Below are 20,671 nucleotides of genomic sequence, written 5' to 3'. Positions count from 1 at the left end.
AATAATTTCTGTTTTAAGCTAGTGTGCTAATTTTGTGGGTTTACCGTATTGCTGTTTTTATTGGGGTTTTTTTACACCGAGAAATGAATTTCGTCTTAGTAGCCTCCTCAGGAAGGTTTGCAGCTTGAAATAAAATATATTTTTGTCAATTCAGTTTTTTATCTGTAAATTCAGGCAATTTTCAAGTCACTCTACTACATGAACTAGGGTTACTAGATTGAAGCAGAACTCTTTCCGAAGAGTTGACAGAATTTTACCTTTCAATGCCACAGAGCGTTGCCACTTTGTGCGGGTTCTGGTCGGGGCTTTCGTCCAGCGGCCTGCGCATGCACCGCAGCAGCGTCTGGCCGTACTTCATGGCGCTCTGCAAGTCGTCTTTCAGCTCCATGCGCTTCTTGCGGTGGTCCATCAGCAGCGTGTTGGCCCCCTCCACGTCGTTGGGCAACTCCGTGCGGGCGAACTCGTCCGTCAGGATCTGGACTGCCGTCGAACGCTCCCGACAGTTGTTCGCAAACCGTTCAATCGCCTGTAAATTGCGGAGTAAGAAACAAGGAAAATAAACCAACGGGTCAAAGAAACGTCACAGATGCGACAGGAAGTGCGCAATGTTCAACCTTGATTTTCACATTAATGTGCCAGGTTTTCTGCTGGCAACATCCGAAATATTAATACGTGTCACAAAAGGAGTTCATTAGGAAAGAAAGTAAGTTGCCACCAAAAACCAAGAACGATTCTGCATGCTACCATTTCTGGTTCACAGTCTAAAACCTGGGTGGAGCAATTCCAGCGTTACGTAATGTCTGTGACAGAGCTTTTACGACCTCAATAAACTTGTAAAGTCTTGTACTTATACATCCATCATCTAGTAATGGTCAAGGGGAATACAGACTAGGAGTTTTGGATCATTTCTTCAAATTACATGTAGATATTGTGGTTAATTAGCTCTGTCACAGACATTACAATAATAATAATAATAATACCAGAGTCTTATATAGCGCACGTATCTACCAACAATTAGGTACTCAAGGCACTGGAAATTATGTCTATTATTAAAGACAGGTAAATGAAGTGTATGAGAAATATGAGCCCCATTATGTAGCACCTTATAAGGGTATACAAGGTGCTGCGGCGCATATTGCAGCCACTGCCAGAAACACTGGGGCAAACCCTTCTCTTAGCAATAAGTGTTACTGGGTTCTTTAACGTGCATTACACAACACACGGGACCTACGGCTTTACGTCCCATCCGAAGGATGAAGCAATAAATGTAAAGTGCCTTGCTCAAGAGCACAAGCACCATTTTCTCACGGTCAGGATTCGAACCCGTGTACCACGGTACGCAAGTCCAACACCGTAACCAATGGACCACAGCACCCCACATATCGGTACACTTCCTATCAACATGCTTGATTTGCCCAGTAGTTGGCTGGTTGCATAATTATATGATAATTAAAAAGTTGAACAGAGAAATTGACTTGGACGCGATTTGAACCTGCGACCTCCGGATTAAGGTAACAGGGCTCTACCAACTGAGCTATCCAGCTCAATGTTTGCAGTTTAAAATTTGTCAAGTTTTTGTTCAAGGGGCGCTAATCAGATGCCAGAAACCCTTACATGTATATGCCATATAGCTGGGGAACACGCCCAAAGTCACAACGCCAGCAACATTAGCAATGCTGCAAACCTGGGAAATATTTGCAAACGGGGATCACTCAGAAAGGATACAACTTTTTATTATGAATGATCAAATAAACCACAAAGAGGAACTGACTAGGCGCAGTATAATATTTTCCGGATTGCCGTTCCGGTGCTCAACCAACTGAGCTATCCAGCTGTACGTTGGCGGTTCCCCATGTTTCTTTGTTCAAGGGGCGCTCAAGTCAAAAGCCGCAAAACTCGTATTAATGTCATGTAGCCAGGGATCACGCCAAAAGTCACGATGCTAGCAACATTAGCAATGCTGCTAACCGGGGAATACAGAAAACGGGGACCACTAGCTCAGAAAGGATACAGCATTTTATCACTAATTATCACCACACCACAATGGGAATTACTGACGTAGCGCATACATACATGTTCATGTACATGTATAACGTTGAACGAGAAACGAGTTAACAATGTTTGAAAACGGCTGTTTTTCAAAAACATCATCAAATGATCAAATAGATAATTTCTGTAGTCAAATTCGAAAACTGAAGCAAACTTTTGCGACACGGGGCAAAAAGTAATCTACTTCAGTGCGACAAATTAAGATATATTTTATGTACATGTATAACGTATTTAAATGTACATGTAAAACATTTGCTTTTGCTGTAATTTTCAGAAGTGGATGAATTTGGGGGTTAGTATTTTACAGCAAATATTGTTACACTGAACTGATTAAAGCTTTGTATTCATAAATGCTTGGAAAAAAAATGACCAGTAGTCTGGTTCCCTGACCCAACTTCAGACAAAACAGAGCAATTGTCAGGTCAGGGAACCAGACTAGCTGGCTTCCACCCATTCACGGATATGTGTAACCAATTGCAAACAAAATGTGGACTAACTAAACTTGGTAAACTGAGGACAGCATTAAAAAAACAGTCTTTTTCCCAACAATGATTGGCCGACCATCGTTGGAAATTGATACAAAAATTCCACTTTTCTTGAAACTGACAGCACACCTGGTGCCATGATTTCACAGGATGCTTGAGACTATTATTCACTTACAGTCAAGTAAGGTATTTCATAATAATTTGGCAGTTTTGTTTTTTGATGTCTGCAAATGTTGTATATATAAACTTTAAACTTTTCATATAATTGACAGACAAATGTAAATTGGAACTGACGTTGAGGACTGTATCAAAGATCTGCAACTTCATAAGCCTACTTAGGCTCCAACAAGAACAAGGAATAAACAAGGCCTCATTTTGTTGACAGCAAACGCAAATCAATTCTGACATTTTTCAGTTTGGACAAAATCCTTTGGGCTCCGCCCATGCTGACTGTTTGTTCTTAAAAAATATAATAAAGAAAATGGAGGGCGCTAAACGCATGAGTGCTCATGCTTGGCCGGTTGCCAGAGCGGATCTTAAGTGTTTCATCCTGATGTCTAGACATTTAGGTCCCCCTGCAGGATACCAGGCAATTGTCTCCATTTTTTTTTTTTAAGACAACAATTCACTAAAGCTCTTTTATTCTCTTCTGCTCCTAGCTTTGAGTAATCTACAATATCCAGTGCTTAACAAGGTGACAGCATCTTGTAAATCTTCATTTTTAAATGGAAAAAAAAACCAACAATTCCCCTATCAGTCTTGACTTTTTAAAAACTTATTACAAGTACTATTCATCAGTTTCACCTATTAATTATTCACAAGTTGCACATACAGTTTAGTTATTATTCACAAGTTTTCCCTAAATGTTATTCATCGGCTGAACCTTTTTATTATTCATAAGTTGTGCCTACATGTATTTATTATTCGTAAGTTGCGCTAAATATTATTCATCAGCTGAACCTACATGTACATATGTACATGCATTTACTATTCATCAGTTGCACATACAGTTTAATTATTATTCATAAGTTTCCTTAAATATTATTCATCCGCTGAACCTATTTACTATTCATAGTTGCACCTACTGATTATTCATAAGTTGCCCCAGATACCTATTCATCAGCCGACTTTAATTAGTATTCATAGTTGCACCTACTTATTATTCACAAGTTGCCCCTAAACATTTTTCCAAAACTGAACCTAATTAGTATTCATAAGTTGCACCTAGTTATTATTCATAAGTTGACCTAGTTCTTGCTATTCATAAGTTGGCCCTTAATAGTTTTCATTAGCTGAACCTAATTAGCATTCAGGTTGGACTTTTGTGCGTGGATATTGAACAGTGTCTTCCTGAAATGACATCACGACAACAGCGCCCTCAGTTGTCCGGAAAAGCGTGGACATTTTTTAAACGTTTAAAAAGAAGTGCAGTTCTCAATAATATTGAACAAAAAGGGAAGTCAAACACTTTAAATATAAGAGGAGTAGAAATTTTGTTGCACAAAATACAATTTGCGTTCCTAAGAAAAATTAAATTCAAGGACCCTGTACTGTAATTTTTTTCCCCATCTAAATGATCATGACTCTCATTCTCTGTTTCCTCTCATACATTAATTTCCGATGCCAAACCCTCTTCATCACATTCTATATGTGGTTCTCATACCTAAATATAGATTTGTGCTGGTCCCAGAGGGCCAGCCTACTCGGTACTCTTCTCTTTGTACCTATCTGACTGACTGTCACTTGAGAATTAGCCTGCATCCAATTTCACGAAACGGTGCATAACTTAGGCCGTGCATAGGACTTACGCAACAAATTTGTCGCACGGCTGCTCAATGAACTTACGATCGATTTCACAAAACTTGGCGAAGCTGCGCAACGTTTTAAACGATCTAAACATGGACGAGGATAATACATGTCACAGCATTTTCAATGGCTGTTTGTGTTTGATTTTCTTCGGTCACGAAACAGTCGTTGAATCACCTCCGCCCACCATTTTGAAAACACTTTTGCCCGACTTTCTTCGGAGTCATGCCCAACCCTCAAAATTCTGTCACGAGCAAAATAGCAATTCATTTACTTCAAACACAAAGCTGTGAGTGTCTTGTATCAACTTTGATAAGTTGTGCAATGACAGACTCCACGATGATCACAATTTGCTTAGTTCAATTTCAGTTGCTACGCCACAACTTAACGCTTCCTAAAATGGTTGCGCAAGTTACGCCATAATTTGTTGCACAAATCGTGGACTTATGTGTACTATGAAACTTTCAGGAAATTTGTCGTAAATGAAATGTTGCGAAGCGTGAAATGTTGTACAACTTACCTAATAAATTGTGGCGCAATTGCAAAAGTTGAACATATTTCAACTCCAACAAATTTGGTTGCCCTTTTAGATCTGGGCCCAATTTCATAGCCCTGCTTAACAGCCGACTTTGTGCTTACCGAGCCTCCATCTATGTCATAGGAACCGTTAAGCAGTAAGCACAGCAAAAGCACGCTTAACCCCAGAAGAAAACTTTGCTTAAATCAGTGACGTAACAATAGAAATCTCCATGCGCACGCAACCGTTAGCATGAAATAGTGCTTAAGCAGCAGCATGATTTTCTGCTATAGTAAGCACAACTTTTCTGCTTACTGTTAAGCACTGCTATGAAATTGGGCCCTGCATGTACGATGTACATGAAGCTCAGATTGTATTTGAACATAGCAGCCATTTTATTCCTAGTGCTGCAAGTACATCGGCAGTCTCCAGTGTACGGCTGAATCCTGTTTCCTTTCCTCTATGACTCAGCGTAGGCTATTTTGTACCATGTAGGAAACCTCCTGGCATCTTAAGGAGCGTTTCAACTTACAATCCCTATCACGCCACTTTGTATCTTGACCAAATTGGACTGTTAAAATGCCAGCTTAGGCCATAAAAAAATTGAGTGTTAAGGCCAAAAAAAAAAATCTCCGGTTTCTGGTATGGAGCTTGCCCAAAAAGTGGTGCGGCGACACAGCTTTTTTTTTTTTTTACCTGATTTTTTTGCTTCAAATGTCGGCTGATGACTGCAAATGGTGCCCCACTAAACTTAATTCAAATATATGGGAGTCCAGAGAGGCCACATAAAGCTTATTCTCGATCATAACCCCCTTTAAAAATACGTTAAAATTGTGCAGCAGCAGGATTCCAGTCAAACCAGTGAGTTTGACGGTTTTGAGACATCATCTTTCATTGAAAAAAAACGTTTTCATTTTGCTGACGCGCATGGCTACGGCGACGCGCGCGCATACCAGAAACCGGAGACTTTTTTTTTTGGCCTTACGGGGTTGCCTTAAATATTATCCAGGTAGGTACGTAGGAAAATAAGTTTAATTTCTAACTTTTTCTAATGTTTGTCTGTCGGTCGTATACTTACTATATTTACAATGTACTTGTTCCTTGTGGTTAATTTTATTGTTAAATTAACCAATAACACACAAATGTTGCAAAGGGAAGTCTTTTTACTTTAAAAATTTTATTTTAAAAGATTTTACCCATATGTGGCAATAACAAGTTTGAAGTCGGCAATTTTGCCCCTCAAAAAATCCAGTTAGCTCGGGTTTCTGTCAACACACAATTTTTTTCAGCCTTACAAAAGAAGAAATGTGAAAAAAGGGAATACAAAACTGGAAATAAAAAAAACCCAAAATATACAGAAAGGCTGAGACAACTCACACTAAGCAGGCACGCATTACCACGGCATTACAAAATATTCTTGGACAAAAAAGGTAATTTTCATAATATAAAACCACTCTGCAAATATTAAGTATCACTCAAGAGATTTGGTTACATGGCATATTGAAAATTGATAACCATTAAAGATAATACATCGCTACAATAAGGCACAATGTCATATTTTATCTGGTAACCTACAATTTGGCTTGCCTAGAAATTGTCCGTGGTTGAAGGTAACATACAATATTTGAAAACATCAAACAAAAACAAACCACCAAATTTTTATGAAATAATGTACCTTACTTGACTGTATAAAGTGAATAACAGTCTCAAGCATCCTGTAAAATCATGGCACCTGGTGTGCTGTCGTTTGCAAGAATTTGAAATGTTCATATCAATTTCCAACGATGGTCGGAAAATACATGTACTGCCCCCAATTTACCAAATTTACTTAGCCCAAATTTTGCTTGCATCGATTACACGTCTATGCAAGCTTGCTAGTCTGGTTCCCTGACCTGACCATTCCCCGACGTCTATAACTTCCTCTATTTCATCTGAAGGAGGGTCAGGGAACTAGACTATAAGAACAGCATTGTTTTTCATGGTTTTTCAAACATCTATGAACACAAAACTTTAAACAGGTCAGTGTAAGAATATATTTGCTATAAAATACTAACCCCCAAATTCATCCATTTCTGAAATTACAGCAAGAGCAAATATTACCTTTAAGTAAGCAAAAATGCTGCTCAAGGATTTTAAGATTATGGCTCAGCTGTGTTGCACTTATCCTCTTATTCCTGCTTAGCCCCATAAATGTGGCCTATTTAATGGACTGCCTCCGTAAACATAGGCCACACGTCCACATGTACAAAAATCGTGTCGACTTTGCCAAATTTTGATTTTCACATTTAGGCTTAGTTTGTAGGATTTTTTTGCTTTAGAAGCATACTCACCCTCTTTATAGGCTAGTCAAAAAGTGCTGCCTTTTTCAGATGTCTAATTTTTGTGAAATTTCATGTTGAAATTTTGATACGCAAACGTGTAAAAATGAATCTGGAAATTTCACGAAAAATATACATCTGACAAAGGCAGCACTTTCTGATTAGCCTATAAAGAGGGTGAGTATGCTTCTAAAGCCAAAAAACCTACAAACCAAGCCTAAATGTGAAAATCAAAATTTGGCAAAGTCGACACGATTTTTGTACATGTGGATGTGTGGCCTATGTTTACGGAGGCAGTCCAGTAAATAGGCCACATTTATGGGGCTAATTCCTGCTTAGTAATATTGTTTTTGCTTACCATTCTGTCTTCAATCCAAGACGTCAAGTCGAAACATATACTCCCCTCGAACTCCTTGGTAAGCTGGGTGGGATGAACCAGCGCATGGAGATCTTTGACAGAGTCCAGCAACAGAACCTGACGATATTCCAATTCAGAAAACTCAAGCAGAGTCCAAAAAAATCCCTTGAAAACTTCCTATCAAGGCCATAGTGTACACACACATGGGCAGATCACAGTCTTCCTAATGTTACGTACAGGTTAAACAAGGAAAAAAACAAAACCAAAACACAAAACGGGCGCTTGCGTGGGATGTACCATTTCGGGACCTTCTCCATAATCAGGCAGGAAGTCCAGCTAATAAAGTGACTCGGTAAGCCTGCTGCCGTTTCATGAGCGGTTGGGGGGGGGGGGGGAACATTCTTCAGGCTTGCGATGGATCACGAATATAGGGGGCCCTTGCCAGTGTGAGTCACCGCAGACAGGGTTATTGTGAACAATTTAAGCAAAGGGAAGAGTGGCTTTTGCTTCATTTCAAAGGTTAAAGTCGGTGACGGAAGGCAAGCTCTGCGTCTACATAACATCACTCCTTCGTTAAATAACACAAAGAAGAAATTTACATCTTTTTACAACCACAAAATCTCCTGAAGTATAGATTCATTGGTTTACACTTTTGTACAGATTTGTACCCCCCCAAATTTAAAAAAAAAATATCTTGGCTAAGGATGAAACCTTTACACGTTTAAACGAAAACCATTCTAAATCCGTTTACAAATTTTTCAAAACGTTTAAATGGAACCTACATGTAAATTATAAACGCAAAGTCACATCCGTAATCTGGACTTCATTTTATAACATGAATGTTTAGCAGATTCGTTCAGAGTAAAAGAATTTATTCTTAATGAACTACGAAGGGTTATTTTGAACATATTAACAACTTTTACTGAAAATGTCCAGCTCAGCTATTGAAGAGCAAAAAGTAACACTATTCAAAAACTTGTCGGTTAAATAACCAACACGGTGATACAATGTAAATACAAGCAAATCTCAAGGAATTTTGAGTAAATTGGATTTATTTTTTGGAGAGTGCCAGACCTGTGTAGATGCTGTGTTGGCTGTAGAAGCTGTGTTTGTGAAAGAGGTTTCTGAAATCTCCAAGTTGGACCTGGGTCCAATGCAGAGATTTTGAATAGTACAGGGTGAGTCAAAAAAAGCGGAACCCAAACCCCAACAAATATATTTTATATTTCAAAAAATATGTAGTACTATACATAATAATGACTGGAAAGCCAATTTCATAAGCTACTTTTAGATGAAAAAAATTACTGAAATTGCTCAATCCGTTTAAAGAATATCACCATTTAAACGCAATGACCCTAAAACTCGTCCAAAAACGCAAGCTATAGTGTAATTCTGACTGTTTAAAAGAGCATTTGAAGAAAATGACACAGAATACTTGTTTCAACGACTGCCAACAACTGTAGTACACAATATCTTTATTAACAAACCTGGTCAGGCAAACAATGTGATTTATAAAATCCATTTTGTTTGAAAAGACAGGCCTTTAATTAAAAGAGCTTTGTTGAATATTTTTAACTTTAAACTGAGGTTTTATCGCTGGTTAAGTTTGAAGACAATTGTTACGACGATTCTTGAAATGCCATTTTTGGACGAAAGAGGTTTTAGGGTGATTGTGTTTAAATGGTGATATTCTTTGAACGGATTGAGCAATTTCAGTACTTTTTTCATCTAAAATAGGTTATGAAATTGGCTTTCAGGTCATTATTATGTTTGGTGCTACATTTTTTTTTAAAATATGAAATATAACTTTTTGGGTTTGGGTTCCGCTTTTTTTGACTCACCCTGTATAAAAGGCCCTTGATTGTGAATACTAACCTGAAATTTGAACTCCTCTTTGGAGAAGCGAAAGCGGAAGTCCGAGAGTTTCTTCTGGAAGAAGCTCTTGGGCTTGAGGACGTACACGCCCTGGATGATGCCGGGGAAATATCCCTGCTACAGGAAGGCCAAGGTAAAGATGACGGGCCCGTGAGAAACATGAGAGGCGAAAAATGAGGAGCAAGGAGGATGCCACAAGTTGCCATGGGCATGCAAAGATGAAGGATACAGGCGAGGTGTTAGGATGGGCGAGGGGAAGAAATGAGTTCGGAAATCAGCGAGGTACATGTAATCCAGGGTGAAAATGTCGGAGTGAAGATGGTAACAGACAGAGGTTGAGATTTAAGATGTCAAGAGATTTGCCAAGTTGTGTCAAAGATGCAAGAGGAAAAGTTGGGATGAAGATGAGAAAAGGAGGAAGGAAATGAAGAAAAGAGAACCCAAAATGCAAGAATGAAGATGCAAGTAGGTATTTGAGATGTGTACGAAAGAAAGAAATGGGGTTGGTCATTTGAGAGGTTCAAGTTGTCGTGGTTACAGAGGATGTTACGATGAAGATGCGGGAGGGTGATGAAGATGAGTTGTGCCAAAGAAGCAGGAGGAAAAATTGGGGTGGGGATGAGAGAAAGGCGGCAGGAAGTGAAAATGAGAAAACGGAACCCAAAATTGCAAGAATGAAGAGGCAAGGAAAGATTTTGAGATGTGTGTGAAAGAAATGGGGTTTGGTGATTGGAGAGGTTCAAGTTGCCGTGGTTACAGAGTAGGATGAAGATGCAGGAGGGTGACGAAGATGCAGGAGGAGGATGAAGATGTGTGGGGAAAAGAAGTAAGAAAAAAAGAAAAGGAAAAAGTTGAAAAAAGAGGAAGTGGAAGAGGAAGTGGAAAATGAAGGCATCGCATGAGATGGGCGAGAGGAAAACGAAACGAAATGGAAAAAGAAGATTTTTGAAAGAGTTGGGTTCAAGACAAAGACACAGTACACAGAACCAATAAACATGCAACGAGGGAGCACAAAAACACACAATGCAGGACAACACAGGAAAAATAAGAAAAGGAATAAGAGGGCCGAGGATGGGAGATAAAACAAAAACAAAGCCAAACAAATTAAGAATGGACATTTATACATGCTAAATGTATACATGTGCTCACATCAACATGTGTAAAATGAACCATCACGCATAACAAAATGTATACAACCATGCAGATCACATGTACACTACAGTACATGTACATTCTTGCATTAAAAGCGATGGAACACACAATAATGTAGTGCGTCTGTAACCACATAAGAGTCCTGCTTAGGGATGCCTTCAATAAAGACTTTGCGAACTGTCCGCGAAAGTTTGCGAATATCTGGCTGTTGCTACATGTAAGAGCAAACCAGTCCGCGGACTTCGTGGAGCTACTCATCCATGCGTGGTCAAGTTAATGAGGTATTCATGACTCCTACATGTACATGTAGGCAGTGTGGACCATTAGACGCTATCCAAAAAGTAATCGACCAAAATACTGTAATAAAAAGATTACTTGGTTTTAAAGGTAGCAATGACGCTTTACTCTTTGCGAAACTATTCCTTCTGATGACATGCAGTCATTTCGAAGAAAAAAATTGAAGGTCAATTCCAAAGATGTGTCAACTGACACACTTTTGGAAATTTCCTTTGGAAGTTGGTTTGTAATTTGGCAGATCCATGAATGGGTTCAAGCGTTGACACGACACACATGAGCAGGTGGTTACTATTATTTGTCAGTTCAGTGTGTGACATCACGTTCTGAAGACTTTTGTTGCTTCAAATGGGAAAAAAATGCACAAATGACAAATGGTCAATCTACATTTGCACAAATGTACCGGTACCTTCAAAGGCCGGATCGCAGGCAAATGGGAACTAGAATTCGTGACATCAGGGCAAGAATTTTGCGCTGTGAATCCGCGAAGTTGAACAGACTTCAACTCTGGCGAATTTCACAGCAAACTTTACTTCACATATAAAGTTTGCATTCGCATGGGCCTAAAATTCTCTCTATGCAAACATTGAGGGGGTAGTGCACGGAGTCCAAAGGGTTATCAGAATAACTACTAAAAAAAAATACCATCAAACAATTTAGCAAAAAAGAAACCACAAAAAAGCACTAAATATTTGTGTAGACTACACTGTGTGGGGAAACAGTAGGGGTAATTTACAACAACGGGTGGGATAGCAGAAAGAACTCGTTTAAAGGATTGAAATATTGACGGTCAACTCACCGCTATTCTGACCAGGGCTGATTTGACGGCGTTCCATGATTCATTCCGTCGGTCCACGAGAATCACGAACCCTTTGTCCATGTCGAGCATGCTGCATACAAGACAAAGCATTCCGCATTTAAGACAAGTTTTTACTCGCGGCAAGCGAATGCAAATGCGTATTTGTGACGTCACATTAAGATTTTGCGTTGCAAATTCGCTAAAAAAATGAACACATTTTGACTCTCGGCGATTTCGCTGTGAATATTTTGTGACGTCAAATTCTCTTTGCATTCACATTCGCATGAAGTATGAACCGGTGTCATATGAAAATCGGACTCATATGAAAATGGGACTCTTTTTCCCTTTTATTGGTTATACCCTCTCACGTGACAGGTCCCTCTCCAAATTTCTGTGCATGAGCATGCGCAATACCACCAATATTTCCGTATTTCATAAAACCTAAATTCATGCTACAACCGGCTTTAATTTTGAATTGAAACAGGCTGTTCCATTCAGCTTGAAAAAGCGCTGAAAGCCGTGCATCGGGTACAAATTACAAAGGCTTAAAACAATATTTTGTTTGTGATGGTGCATTTTACCCAAGTGCACCACTCAACAGCTCATCAGATATCATGTTGGGGTAGAAAAGAATGTTATTCTTTGAGCAAAAACAGTTACTGAAATGAAGACAGGTTTATTTTGTTAGGACTAGTGACGGGGAGGGGGCGGGGCATTCATCAGGGAATGTGGGGGGTTCGAGTTAAGGGGAAATACAAGTTCAAATTTGTGAGAATGCTCCTGACTAGGGGTGTGCATCAGAGTATCGACCGCTAATGTTAGGAACCTGTTCCAGATTATGGGATCGGGTACCCGTAACCAACTTTACAAATTACTAGGTAACTTCTCAGACATTGAAAAAGAAAGGTTTTGAATGCCATTTTTAGGGAATTTTCAACATGAAAACCAGCTGGGCCCAATTTCATAGAGCTGCTTAAGCACAAAATTTGCTTCAGCACGAAAAAACATTGCTTAGTAAAATTAGGTCACCAGCCAAAACTCCATGTGATGTACATTGCTTGTGACTGGTATTTAGCGGTTTCCTTAGCATAACAATCGCATGGAGTTTTGGCCGGAAACCTGATTTTATGAAAGCAAGACGTTTTTGTGCTTAAGCAAATTTTGTGCTTAAGCAGCTCTATGAAATTGGCCCCAGGCTACATGGAAAATCAAAAATAGATTTCACATTTATGTGCATTTTACAGTTCACCCACACTGTACACACTTGTATATATTGCTGCGCTGACGCACCGATGTGGTAGTGTGTTATCGTGCGCACCTCTATGAATAATCTGATCAGCAACTCCCGGGATTTGAATTTTTGGTTGGGTTTCTTTTACGGGTATCCGGGTACCCGTGCTTTACTTCAATAGGGTACCCGGTTCCCGTACTAACCTATATGCACACCCCTATCCCTGACGAAAGACAATTCAAGGTTATGTCCAGTGATTTGGTTGTATCAATAGGCTACATGGTTACTAAGATATGTTTGTTTATTTCAATTAGAATATAAGGCTGTGTCAAATATATATTGAATATCCGAATATTCAATCAATCTCCGAATATCCGAATATTCGATCAATCTCCGAATATCTGAATATTCGATCAATCTCCAAATATCCAAATATTCGATCAATCTCCGAATATCCGAATATTCGATCAATCTCCGAATATCCGAATATTCGATCAATCTCCGAATATCCGAATATTCGATCAATCTCCGAATATCCGAATATTCGATCAATCTCCGAATATCCGAATATTCGATCAATCTCCGAATATCCGAATATTCGATCAATCTCCGAATATCCGAATATTCGATCAATCTCCGAATATCCAAATATTCGATCGGTCACCAAATATCCAAATAGCATTTGTGAGCTGTCTTGGGAAGTTGATGAAACACATGCGTGATGTAATTTTGTCGAAGGTTTAGTTGTTTGTTGAAATGCCACATTAACAGTGGACAGCCACTTTAAACGCATGATCAGAGAGCTTCTGTAGGGGAATATTAGCCGTAATTTGCATATTTTAAAATCTGTCAAAAATCAGATAGTCAGCTATCTCCTAAATAAAAATGATACACAGGCCCACATGATGATATTCATAAAAGCTGTTGACCTTAATGTCAATGGTCGAATATACAGATATTCGATCAAACCAAGGTTCCAATAATTGAATACTAAATTATTCAAAAATGCACAGCATTACCAATATATTAACAAATTACTCTTGCATTTTATTAGCAAGTTATTACCCACACCAGTTTTTAGGCCAAGTAAGAAAATAAACTTGTTTCTCATCCCTCTCTGCTTGCTTTTTCCCACCCGCCTTTTTTTCTCCATTTTTTTTTATCAATACATTTTGTGTCTTTTTGTTTGTTTCCAACAAAATTGTAGCTGTAGGTTTGCAAGTTCATAATCTGGTAGAAGGAGTGACGGCTTCTTTGGACACAAAAGTATCAGCAAAAGAGTCGAGAAAATGGAATAATCCATCCGCCATCTTGCGGGGGAAAAGAGGGGCCTCCCCCTTCCTTTTTTCAAAAAGACCCGACGAGAAACTTTTTTTTTTTACTTGGCCTTAATGATGCCACCATTATGACCCACATACATGTACAATACAATAAGTATTTTCGAGAAAAAATTGCAAAACAAAATCAAAAGAAAAGCTTGTGCAGTGCAATTTAAACAAGCAAAATCAAAAACATGCTGCGATGCAAGACTGACAAATCTATATTTAAAACAGGATCCGAACCTATTGAGGAAAATGAAGTTTCCTCAGCAATTGTTCTTGTCCAAACACTGTCAACAGAGGGGGCTATGCCTACTTTGCAGAACCACAGATAGTGCTTGCAATAGACTCATGCATGAACAGTAGATGACCCAGTGGGAAGTTTACACCGTGGGAGTATTCAAAACCCTTTCTTAAGTGACCTGCGAATAGTGTTCTCGTCTTGCCAATTACGAATGCCGAAGTGCGTGTGGAGTGCAGCTGGGCGCAAATTTAAGATGGCAACTGCCATATTAACCACTTCACGCTCAGTTTATATTTGCTGAAAATTTCGAAATTTTCAAAAGGCAAAATTTCCCATCCAACTTGTGATATACAGCCAAACGCCACAAATACTGATTCACAAGAGTGAATTCAACAGTACCGGTATTTCTACGATATTTCTTGCTGAAACCTCACGTTCCAATACTCCAGGGTGTGCACTGGAGCATAAATTGTACAACAATAGGGTGTATAATGGACCACACAATGGTCAGCCTCCACAGACAACTTTGTGTGTGTACAAAGGCACGAGGGATTTAGCGTGTTTAGATGCCAACCGAAGGCGAGTCGAGGCAATCTTGATGTCATAACCCGTCAGCTGTGCCGGGGTACAAAAACAGCCAATACGTGTTATCACGGTCTCCGACGCAAACCTTAAAACGCAGAGAGAAGAATGGAAACTAATGATGTTGCGAAAATAATTTAAATCCCAGACCAGCTATAAATTTTTTTTGGCAAAGACAAGCCCACTCTATGGTGACGTACGATTCTATTTTTTATCACTACTGCTCCTGCACTGAATGCGTGCGTTCAATTTTATGCACAGAAAACAAATGCCGGTTGCCCTAGTCCGCCATTTTTCTACATCTACTCTAGGCTTTAATAATGACAGAATGTTTGCACAAGGACCAAACAAATGAAGTGAGATTTTGCAAAAACATTAGCACAAACTTTAGGATTTAATTCAAGAAATTTATAAATGCAAATTTCAATCTGTAAGTTGGCAAACATGGGCATTGGTTGCAGTGGTTAAAGGCATAAAGAAACATTTGCATTTATCCCCAAAGCAACCTACCAAATTATTATAATAAAGCTGAATTGGATTAAAGATTGTAATAGTACTAAACACCCCGTGAAATCATTCCGTCTGGCTTGCTGTCATTGAGAAGAAATCAAGACATGTAGGTGATTTCCAATGATATGATCAGTCGACTGACTGATTTTTGGAAGCTAAGAGTGCTATGGACAAAATCGTGTTTCGTGATCAAAAGGTTGTGCATGGTTTTTCATTGCTTTCTCAAAAAGTGTAATATCCACTGAGCTGAAACTTCAACAGGTTAGGTTTTGAACATTCTCCTTTGAGATTTTGAGTGGTGTTATTATTGGAAAGAAACAAAATACATGAAAAGCAAATGTGACCTGTTCGTTCAAAAGCAGACGCTTCTGGGCAGAGGATGAAATTAAGATAGGGCCAAAAAACAGAGTAGGTGTTATTTTTTTCGATTTTCCAATTTTTGCATATTTGTAATCTTGAGCATGTCTAAAATATACTATAAAAGTTTGAACTCTAAATATAGTATTTTTGATGATTAGTTAAGGTATATCAGTTAAGAAAACATCACTTGAAACAGGTCTTAAAATAGACCCCAAAGTTCAACTGCCATTTTCTCCGTTTTTTACTTTTCGACACGATGAAATTCAAAAGAGCATAACTCTGCCCAGGAATGACCGGTTTCAAAAATTAAACCACCTATTTAAAGGAAAATGTAAATATTTGAACAATATGCAAAAATCTCCTTTTTGATCTTATGCCTAGAAAAGTCTGATTTTGACAGTTCAGGTCTCAAATGATCCGATATGCCCTTAACCACATGAATGGTGTCAATGCATGGAGATTATCATTGGGTGAGGCACACAATGCATCGGGCACATGTGGATAGTTAATTACCTTGAATGATTCAAGCCTGCAAAATAGCTGCATGTTTACAAAAATGACAAACAAGGAAAAGAGAACAAAATATTAGTCCATGCAAAGCATTGTGGGTTAATACTCGGCCAAAGCTCAGACAAACACACAAATGACAACAATACATGTAGTGTACCCTCCTTCTCATCAATTGAAACTCCGCCTACCCCTTCCCTAGTCTCTCATAGTGAATTGCATTACACTTGATGCGCCCCCTTCAAACAAGATTAACCCCGCCCACCTCTTTCCCCCCACTCTACTCACCCAAAGTCGCAATTTGGGCGATTCACAATGCAGTGCGCCACCAAGAGTTTGCCATGGAGAGTCCAGTTTTCAAGTTTACGGTCGACAAAACATGGCCCATTTGAATGAGTGTCAGCAGACAACTTTAGCTAATTTGTTATAGATTGTGACATAGCGTTCTGCCGCCTTACAAAAAACACCATAAGTGATGAAAAGAAAAGAAAAGGGCCAACATATACTCAAATCATACGCTTACAAAACTACTGACCGGAGAAAGCAACAATTTCAAATGTCCTGCGCTGCGAATTTGTCGACCATCTCCCACAATGCAATGGGAAAAATTAACTCTCCATGGCAAACTCTTGGTGGCGCACTGCATTGTGAATCGCCCGAATTGTAAGGAGTCAGTCACAAAAAATCACAAGTCGTCATAGGTCAATCACAAGTCATCAAGTCCAAAGTCAAATCACAAAGTATTTAAATTGGCCGTAGTTACAAAGACATTCTTTTGTCACTGTTCAGCAACAGCTACTTGTGAACTGACTTGTGATTGACTTGTGACTGACTTGTGACTGACTTGTGACTGACTTGTGACTGACTTGTGACTGACTCGTGATTGACTTGTGATGGACTTGTGACTGAATTGTGATTACCTTGTGATTGACTTGTGAGTGACTTGTGATTGACTTGTGACTGACTCGTGATTGACTTGTGACTGACCTGAGAATGACTTGTGATTGACTTGTGATTGACTCATTACATTTCCACCCAATATCAATCAAAAAACCAATTTCGTACATGTTTTGCTCCGTATCCAAAGAAATACAATGTTTTACAAATTTTTAACAACCTCACATTTCTTGCAAAGTGTGCATTTCCCATGGTTAACTTTGCATATTTACATGTAGTTTTATTCAAGCCACATTAAGAACATGCAGGTAGGATTAAATGGATACATAAACACCCACGAATGGCCACTAGTAGCATTTAAAAAATTACAGAACCTTTATTTATTAATTTAAAATGTTGAAGAGATACCTACCTAGGGATTCTGATTAAATATGTTAACAGACGTATAAATTCATCGTCTGTTGTGATGTCAAACTTCAGGCATTCCGGCATCGTGATGATTGGAAAGCCTTCGTTGGACTTGCCTCCTGGAAAAGAAAAATTGCCAAAAAAGAATGTCAAACTTTAACAAGAAAACGAAAAACCTAGAAAAACTGGTCATGGAGTGCACACAATTATATCCAACTTTATTCAAAAAGGCTAAAAGTTTACTGTAGCGGTAATGTGTTGGAAGTAATAATAATAATATTAATAATAATAACGGGTTCTTATATAGCGCTTTTAACTAAGATCAAAGCGCTTTGTATTATTATTACCCCTGATCATTGGGCCAATTAAACATTCCAAATACCATCTCAGCTCCCTGGGGAGTATGCTCGGTGCTGCCTGTTAGGCACAAGGCAGCTTATTCAATCACAATAACCATCTCTGCCCTCACAGGTACCCATTTACTCCTGGGTGGAGAGAAGCAATGAGTGACAAAGTGCCTTGCCCAAGGGCACACGCACCATGACCCCGGCTGGACTCGAACCCACAACCCGCAGCTTTACCCACAGACCACGTACATGTATCCAATGCCTTTAACCACGAGGCCACAGCACTCCACAAAGGTGAAAGGTCTATTTGTACCATTCACATGGTGACTTGACACACATAGCACGTCCTAAAATACCTGCAACTTTTTTTTTTTGCGAGGCTCTGGCGTCGCCCCGGAAACACATACCGCCATTATTATTTATATCATTTTAACACTTGGAATCTTAACCTTATCCCTGGTAAGTATTGGTTTGATTTTGGTTTGTTTGGTTTGATGATTCATGTTCAAATAAAGGCATGTCAAAAGCAAACTCAACCGCTTTCAAGGAAATTCAATCATGCACATTTTTTTCTAATGTGGAAATGGTTCATGTTCATGACGTGACGATCTCATTACCTTTTACTTTCTGCGTTTCCTTTTCTTTTCCATCCACATAGACTACACCTTAAATGAATTCACAATATTGTTCTTACATGTAGTTTCAAGTTCATTTTGAAATTCATGTGCAAGTATGTACCTAATTCAAAAAGCGTGCTCAAAGTGTGACTCGAGTTTGCATAGATCTAGTACCACGTCATCGAGTTTCCTTGAAATTGGTTGAGTTTGTTTTCAACATGCCTTTATTCGGAAACCAATAAATTTCAAACCCTACCATATTGTCTATTATTGTACATGTACAATTTACGCTCCAGTGCACACCCCAGAGTATTGAAACATACAAGGTCTCGGCAAGAAATATCGTACAAATACCGTTGAAATGACTCTTGCGAATCAGTACCGGGCTGTACATCAGAAGGTGGCTAGAAAATGTTGCCTTTTGCTAAAATCGAAATATTTGGCAAAAATATCATGGGATATCAAGGGGCCAAAAAAAAAAAAAAAATGTATGCATTTTGTCGGGCATAAAAATCAGACTTCTGATGCTAAACTATGAACATATATAAATATAAGGTTTAAGATGTAAACAAAAATGATCCTCAAAAATTCCAATGGTTTTGTTAGTTTTACAAATAAACTTTGAACAGATTTTAAAATATGATTCTCACACAAGAGAAGAAAAAAACTTATATAAATATAAGGTTTAAGATGTAAACAAAAATGATCCTCAAAAATTCCATGATTTTGTTATTTTTACAAATTGTATTTTGAACAGATTTTAAAATATGATTCTCACAAAGGGGAAAAAAAAAACTATGTCAACATTTTTTAATCCAATTAAATGCACATCTGTGACTCTAAGAAAAATCAATGGTTCAGTTTTGATCCATTGTCGGTATCTCACTGATTGCATATAACTGCACATGTGCAGGACATGTAGTCCAATCGGTGTTGAAATTAAACCGTGCATTATTTACATATGAATGGAAAGCTGTACATTATCACAGTGACTCACTAGACAAACATCTCACTTAACATTTTTAACATTAAAAACGGTTTCTCATCCTTATTCGAAAGGAGGTCCGCCCTTTAAAGGGAATGTACACAATTTGCTTTTGCTGCAATTTTCAGAAATAAATGGATTTGGAAGATTAGTATGTTATAGCAAATATTGTGACACTGACTTGTTTCACGTTTTGGGTTCATAGATGATGGAAAAACCAAGAAAACCAATCATATTATTGTAGTCTGGTTCCCTGACCCCACTTAAGATAAAGCGGAGCAATTTATAGACTTTGGGGAATTGTAAGATCAGAGAATTAGTGTAGCAGTGTTTTAGTCTTCACAGGTGTGTAATCAACTGCAAAGAAAATGCAGACGAATGAAATATAAACAAGTAGGAACACTTTTTGAAAAAAGCCAGTTTTCTCCAACGCTGGTCGGCCCAGTGTTGGAAAAATACAGTTTTTCTTGAAAACATCAGCACACCAGGAGCCACAGGATGCTTTAGAATGTCATTCCCTAACAATCCAGTAAGATATTTGGTGATAATTTGATCATTTCGTTTTTTGATGTTTGCAAATGTTGTACCTTCCCTTTAAAAAAAAAAATTGAGATTTGTAAAAAAAAAAAAAATAAATAAAATGGAAATTTTTACATACCGGAGAGGAAGGCCACACCTAGTTGCAGCTCTTTAGCCACATCGTGGATGAGAATTTCATCTTCATCAGTTGCCATGGCGACTGCATCATCTTCAGAACGAAAAAAAAAAGGAAACAACTTTCTCACTAATCATTCAGTTCAGATATGAAAGATTAGTTTTGGGGAGGTTTTGAGTAGGTTTTCAGCAGGTTTTGACACAGAGGGTTTAACTGAGTAATTTCTGAAAGTTTTTGGAGAAAGGGTTATGAATTTGAAATTACGTTTCCCATGACATTTTCGAGTTCCATCAAAAAAATAGTTTCCTTTTCTAAATAGCGATTTTTTTCGAGCAATACACACTTGATTCACTTTT

General features: G+C 38.5%; 1 protein-coding gene across 1 annotated transcript in view; it reads right to left on the bottom strand.

Moving 5' to 3' along the window:
• LOC119724144 (guanine nucleotide exchange factor DBS-like) overlaps positions 1–20,671 on the bottom strand; it is a 92,556-nt gene that overhangs the window by 45,173 nt on the left and 26,712 nt on the right. Inside the window, exons 3-9 of the mRNA XM_038195069.1 lie at positions 20,319–20,408; positions 17,716–17,830; positions 16,413–16,439; positions 11,654–11,744; positions 9,409–9,525; positions 7,534–7,650; positions 258–526 (exon numbers count right to left, since the gene is read on the bottom strand). Coding sequence (XP_038050997.1) covers positions 258–526; positions 7,534–7,650; positions 9,409–9,525; positions 11,654–11,744; positions 16,413–16,439; positions 17,716–17,830; positions 20,319–20,408 — 826 coding nt within the window. The remainder of the gene's footprint in view (positions 1–257; positions 527–7,533; positions 7,651–9,408; positions 9,526–11,653; positions 11,745–16,412; positions 16,440–17,715; positions 17,831–20,318; positions 20,409–20,671) is intronic.

The sequence above is a fragment of the Patiria miniata genome, unplaced genomic scaffold (genome assembly GCF_015706575.1).
Source record: "Patiria miniata isolate m_02_andy unplaced genomic scaffold, ASM1570657v1 HiC_scaffold_18, whole genome shotgun sequence".
In the NCBI taxonomy this organism is placed as follows: domain Eukaryota; kingdom Metazoa; phylum Echinodermata; class Asteroidea; order Valvatida; family Asterinidae; genus Patiria; species Patiria miniata.
This window is presented reverse-complemented; position numbering and strand designations above follow the sequence as displayed.